Below are 6,790 nucleotides of genomic sequence, written 5' to 3'. Positions count from 1 at the left end.
CTGGTAACCGGTTTGCTAAGTGGCTCAGCTTCCTAGTCTGCATTTAATTCCTTTATTGGCCTTGATTTCTGTGGCTAATGAAGAGTGAAGAAAGTTTCTCTCCGTTTTCTCAAAGAATCAGTGCGAGGATTGGGAAACAATGAGCATGAAAGTGGTCTGATTGCCGCAAGTCATTTCAAATGCTTTTGCTCATATTAAATAACTGTGGCATGATAACTAAAATTAGGTTATAACAGAAAACATTTGTGGCTGTAAGGGTGACTGTAGATTTATTGATTGTTTTATTACTGTTGTGAATCACTAACATAGCTTTCTTCTGCTACTTGGACTCAGTGCACTGAAGACAATCAGCTGCACTTTAAATTGACAACACAAAAGCCATTTTTTTTTTAAAGTGCCCTATACCCACTGAGTGTTAATGCTGTCATTCTCAAAGAGTATTTGGACCTTCCCACTCTTACTTGTCTTTGCATAAGCCAATGTCAGAGATGGCTACACAGGAGCCAGGCATGGCAGTTGGCCAGAACAAGTTCAATGCAAGGCCAGATTGGGTTGCATACTGCTTCCTGATTAGGTTGGGCAACCCACAGTCTACTTACAGAGTTGATTTTTCTCCTACCAGAGTGCCAGATATAGATATCTTCTTTTTCTTCCCTCCGTTCTATAAGTAATTATGACAAATGGATTCAGAGTGCAAACCAGGTGGGGAAGCACACCTATCATAGTGTTAAGGGGAGCTGACACTCTCATTTTGTGGCCTTTTGTGCAGTCTTATCAGTTTGTGCCAAAACTAATCTGTATGCTCGGTTATATTTAAAATAGCTTGTTTGTAAATAACCTAGGTGTGTATGTGTGTATGCACACGTATACACACACTTTAAACACTCAATGGCTGGTGTCATTAAATTGCATTTTTCATGAAGCCTTAGTAGAATGTGGCTTATTTTCTGTGGTTGAGTTTAATTGCTCAATGTCTTTACAGTCAGTTTAACAACAGCTTATCTTTTGTCTGTATATGCATTTTAATCTCTAAACAGTCAGTTTAATAAATCTACAGGCTGCTGGCTACAGATTGCCACTCCCCAGAAGGCTGAAGGGTTCCTTTCGTTGAGTCAGGTATGATGCTGATGGTATCAGGAAGCTGCTGGGTTCAGAACTTCCCACTGGCTTCTCACAACTTTGCCAAACCTCTCAACTTCCTTCAACTGACCAAGTCTCCTTCCAGAATGTGAGTTCAAAGGTATACGACACCTTCCTCCTTAGCAATGGAGGTGTTATTAAAAAAAAAAAAAAAGGATGAGGGCAGGAGTTGATGGAGGATCCCATAGTTACAGGGGACAAATAAAATAATTTCCTTCCAAGACTGTATTCTTACAGCTATCATGTTCACAGACTTCCTCTGCCAGCCTACTATGAGGCCAAAGGTTCTGAGAACTGTCCAGAGGTGATATCTCGTTAAATCTTTATGAAAGAAAGCTTATGTACAACTTAGTGTTATAGCCATGACTGCCGTGCTGGGAGACCTTTAGATAGCAGAAGTCATTTCATCCTTCATCTTCAGGAGGTCTCTCCAGGCTGTAGAGCATCCTTAAATTCCACTGATTCGCTGAAAATTCTCAGAAGTCTATGGGAAAGAAGTTTCTTGGAGGTAGTCAGAATGGATACTATCTTGCTGGCAAACTGAATCAAGAATATGCATATAAGAAGAAGACCTCTTGGCTGGGTGGTGGCCCATGCTTTTAATTCCAGCACTTGGGAGGCAGAGCCAGGAGGATCTCTGTGAGATCGAGATCAGCTTGGTCTACAGAGCAAGATCCAGGAAATGCACCAAAACTACACGAAGAAATCCTGTCTTGAAAAACAAAAAAGACCTCCCCTAATTGAATAGCAAAAAATAGCCAGATGCAAAGTATTTATCATCCTTCCAAAGTAATTTCCTGGGTAATTTTTTTTTGAGGATTTTGTTTATTAAACCAACTAGAAATGCACACACTTGCTAAATTATAAACATAGGACTTCCAGTAAGCAACTTTTAATTTGAAGGCCATTCCTGCCACTGATGTCAAGTGGAAGTAAAGACACTTTCATCATATTTTCTTGGCTTTTAAAGAATCCCAAAGCATCGTTAAGTAACTGGAGGACCCTTACAATGACCTGTGTACAAGGAGAGAGAAAGGTTTTGTTTGTTTGTTTGTTTTGTTTTGTTTTTGATTTAGTTCAGTTCTAGTCAGAGATTTCATTTCCAGAATAACAATAGATTTCATTTTTTTAAACACACGTTTTAAATTTATTTTTATTTATGAGTATGTGTGAATGTCTGCTTGTCTGTATGTGCATCAAATGTGTGCAGGTGCCCCACAGAGGTCTGGAGAGCATGTGGGATCCCCTGGAACTGGAGCTAGAGGAGCTTGGGAGCCTCCATGTGGTCTTGGGTCCTTCGCAAGAGCAGCCAGTGCTCTTAACTGCTGAACACCCCCACACACACCCCACACACACTCCGTCCTCCACCCAGGCCCAACAATAGTGTTTGTAGTAATAAGGTCGAAAGACCTACAGAGGGTTTTCTGAAGTCAAACCTCATTCTTCTGGCTTCTGTCTTCCTACATGGAAAGGAAGGACATCCGCAGGGCTGTGTCTTCCCTGTATAAGCTGGGCTTAACTAGCCCTGACACACAGGAGGGGCAGAGGTCTCCAAAGGGTGTCTGTCTGGCAGGAGCCAGGAGCCACAGCCTTCTTCTCTTGGGGCCGGACTACAACATTCTTCTCTGATTTGGCAAGGGGCCACTCCTCTAGCCATCCTCCTCCCTAATCCCGTTGCCCAGGCCCTCTGAACCGCACCCCCCCCCCCCCCCCCCCTCCCAACTCCCAAGTCCAGGGAATTTCCCCAGCAACAGCAAGCTTAAGTTTCCTCCCTGGAGGAAGAGACAAGCGCAGATAAAAAGGGGGGTACAGCGTGTTGGAGAATGCAGTGCTCTAGCACCTCCAGCATCTCTCGAACCTGTGCTCCCTGGTCCAGGATCTTGTGCACAATGAGCCTCCCGACCCGCCGTGCCCGCATCCCCCGCGGTTCCCGCTCGCTGTTCACGCTGTTGGCGTTTCTGTTGCTGCTCACGCTGCCTCAGCATCTAGCAGAAGGTGAGAGCGCAGTTCCTGCAGGGCGCACGGCGGTGCCTGACACACCTCAGCGGGCCACCGCAGTCACCCGGTCCCAGGAGCTGGGAAAGGGCTCTGCCAGCACCCTTCTATAACCACGTCTCCTCCGCAGGGGGTCCCTCCGCCGTCGTGCCAGTAACGGAGCTGCGTTGCGTTTGCTTAACCGTAACTCCAAAAATTAATCCCAAATTGATCGCTAATCTGGAGGTGATTGCTGCAGGTCCACAGTGTCCCAGGGTGGAAGTCATGTGAGTTCAGCTACTGCTCTGGCGGGTGCAGGTGACCTTGGGAGAGGGAAGTCCTCCACCCCCTCCCACCCCCAGCCCTGATCTTCAGTCACTGTGGCTCACCTGTGCGTCCTTTTTTTTTTTTCCATTTCCTTCTCTCTCTGCAGAGCCAAGCTGAAGAACCAGAAGGAGGTCTGTCTGGACCCAGAAGCTCCTTTGATGAAAAAAATCATTCAGAAAATACTAGACAGGTACTTGCGACCTTGGACTTTGGGGTTTCTTAGTCTCTGCAGACTGCAAGGTCTTAGTTCTCCCTGACAATTTGAGATTCGAGCACCACATTCTAAACAGGGCTTATAATAAAGGATTCACAAGGGAAAGTTGTTTTGGGGTGTTCCGGGGACATAATTATTACAAATTCCACATATTTGAGCAATAACCCAGAACTCATTGTTTTGTGTGTGTGTGTGTGTGTGTGTGTGTGTGTTGTTAGGCTAGAGTGAGGAACTTTAGTTACTGATGTAATTCTTTTCTCAACAGTGGAAATAAGAAAACTAAGAGGAACGCACTTGCAGTGGAAAAATCGCCCGGTGTTCAATAGAAAATTTTCTGAGGACTTTGGCACCAATGAAGACAAGAAAGGCGGGCTGATTTCTCCCCTAGTAATTTTCCTTGTGAGCTCTGCTCTGAAGAGGAAAGGGGAACCGCTGTTCCTGCTCAGTCTATGAGTATTTAGCAAAGCATTTCTGGTTCTTTTCCACTGTCTGCTACACTATTGGAAACTGTGACATTTTAGCGTGTAAGCCAAGAGTCTTAGGTTGCTAACCTTTCAAAATATCCTGAATTGAAGATTATTATTGCATTTTGTCTCTAAAAATTATATGCATGTGTGTGTGTATATATATGTATGTATAACTTGTAGTGTTCATGGGAAGGCTGTGGAATTAACTGATTAATGAAGTTCCATTAGAAGCTGTAGATGGGGACACCTTCATCCTCTCTCTCATGAAATGGGAACTGTTTCATTGTTTCTGCCTGTGTGTGTTGAGCTTTCTCACATCAGAGCCTGGGGTGGTATGTAACTTTTATGGTATTGGCAAGGTGGTATATTATGCAGAACCTATGTAGAATACATTTCCTTATTTAGAATTTCTAAATGTGTAAGTTCTAGAAGGATTAATGTATTCTCATCTTACAATTCTGGACATTTGATGTCTTCTTAGTATGGCATAATGTCATGACTTATCATCAAACTGATTGTGTGCTATTTATTAACTAGTTTATTAGTATTATTATTCCAGTTCACTAAGTGCATGTTATAGGTAAATGAAGAAGATAAGAAGCAGGTAAATTCCTTACCTAGTTTTCATTAAAAACACATTTATAAGTTATTTCTAGTAAGAGAAACTTTAGCAAAAAAAACTCTAGGGAGTTTTGAAAACATACTCATTGTGTTTAAATATGAATGCATTGCTTTGCCTCCTCCAAACATATGGTACATTACTGAGGTATTTAGATGTCCACAGTGTGTCTTTTTGAGAATCTGACTGCTTCATTATGAGGAAATTAATGTATGCATTGTATCCATTATTTTAAGGTTGTGCTTTTTAAAATGTCTCATTTGTTAATATTTTGGAGAAAAAAATAAAGTATGTTTAAATTTTATTCAGGCTGTTTCTGGTTTCTTGTGATGGTGAATCTCATTATCCTGAATTCTACATTGTTCACATAGTGAACTCTGTAGCTCCTTAGCCTGCAGAAAGGCCCATTTTCTGAATTCCTTGCACTATTTCAACCTTTCTCTAAGCTTATACCACTTTTGGCTAGTCCTGCAGGACATCAGTAGCTTCTGGGGACCTAAGAAGACACAAATATGATAAGAATTCCCCATCTCTGCTCTAGTTCAGCTCTCAGGAGGGTTCCAGAGGCCCATGGATTAAAGGCTGAGTCCCTAACTTTGTACTGTTGGGAGACAGGGGAACCTCTAGGCTGTGGGACCCAGATGGGAGATTTAGATCACAATGGACATGCCTTTCAAGGGGATATGAGGACCCCAACCCTTATCATCCTCTTTATCCCCCCTCCATGGGTGAAAAGCTGTCTCTTCTGCCATGCACTCCTGCCAGACATAGTGTCCTGCCAGACATAAAGCATCAAGACCAATTAGTCACGACCCAAAGCTCAAATGTTGGGCCCTGACCCCTGTTCCTTGAGTAGCAGTTGCCTTGCTTGCTGACCTTGATCAGATGTCCTCCTATGCTAATTCCCTGCCGGTTTCCTTCCTCCTGAACAGCTTACAGGGAAGTTCCTTGTTTGTGTATCCTGCATATTTGGTGTAAACAGCTAGGATGCAAGTATGTAAAACATCTATAGCCAACTTCTGCCCTCTGGGGTTCTCCCACTGTGCTGTAAGCCTGTATTTAAGGCCTCCTCCCTCCTTCAATAAACGGCATTCTGCTGAGACAATGACCCCGTCTTGTCTCTGTTTTAATCCTCAGCCCCTGGCTCGGACATGGTGAACGAGTCGTACTGTGGGGCGCTACATTCAAACTTTCAAAACTGAGCCAAAATAGACTTCCCCTTTTCTACCCATTAAAGGTCACTGAAGAAGCCAATTATCCCACTCTTTATTTCCTAGACATAAAATAAAATGTACCAAAGCCCAGTGAGTAAGGCTGTGTCTCATCTCAGGCTCTTTTCTTCTCCAACTTTGCATCTCCCTCACACTCTGAGCTGGGAGTTTGGTTCTTTAGTCAGGCTTATTCTGTTTCATTTGCTATGGTTCTACTTCTAAGAGGTTTGCTCCTTTCTTGCCCACAACAGCAGAATTACTCATCCTTCACAATTTGGCCCCAGCAATATCCCTTCATGACATTTTCCCTTGCCCTTCTCAGCTCAGCATCGTTCAGATACTAGATGACTGAGTTACAACACGTGTTGCTTTGTTATTGTTTGTTGTGGGTTAGAGTAATAAATGAAAACATAGCAAATGCCCTTGGATGATGAGATAAAAGTTTTGTGAACAAATGAATATTCCATATGTTCATTTGTTCACCAAACGACACAGTGGTGTCTTTAGCAAATATATGCACGAGTGAGTAAAACCCTGCACAGAGGCATACCTGTGAGAAGAAAAGTACTTCTCGGGCAGTGAAAAGCATGTCCCATTTACACCAAAGCAGATGGTTTGAGTCATATGCACTGTCGTGGCTTGAATGACAACAGCAACACTCATGTTCTTAGGTAAAGCAAGCTTTTTTTTTTTTTGCTTTGTCGTCTGCATGGTTTTGTTGATTTATCCAGATGTGGAACTGGTAAGTTTATTTAGCTTCCAGACCACGGACTCACTGGAATTCTAGGTGTCATGGCCATTCTGCAACTGGTCATTCTACAGAGGGAAAAGTGGGCTG

The 6,790-nt window shown here is 43.2% G+C and overlaps 1 protein-coding gene across 1 annotated transcript; it reads left to right on the top strand.

The window, feature by feature from the left end:
* The first annotated feature begins 3,029 nt into the window (after positions 1-3,029).
* Positions 3,030-4,942, top strand: LOC118592552 (C-X-C motif chemokine 5-like). The gene is made up of 4 exons (XM_036201619.1): positions 3,030-3,135; positions 3,266-3,401; positions 3,548-3,631; positions 3,921-4,942. The coding sequence occupies exons 1-4, from the start codon at positions 3,030-3,032 to the stop codon at positions 3,979-3,981; spliced, it is 387 nt and encodes a 128-aa protein (XP_036057512.1). The 3' UTR covers positions 3,982-4,942.
* The last annotated feature ends 1,848 nt before the right edge of the window (positions 4,943-6,790 follow it).

Source organism: Onychomys torridus, chromosome 10, assembly GCF_903995425.1.
Source record: "Onychomys torridus chromosome 10, mOncTor1.1, whole genome shotgun sequence".
NCBI lineage: Eukaryota > Metazoa > Chordata > Mammalia > Rodentia > Cricetidae > Onychomys > Onychomys torridus.
The sequence above is the reverse complement of the archived record's forward strand: the minus strand, read 5'-3'. Positions and strand labels throughout refer to the sequence as shown.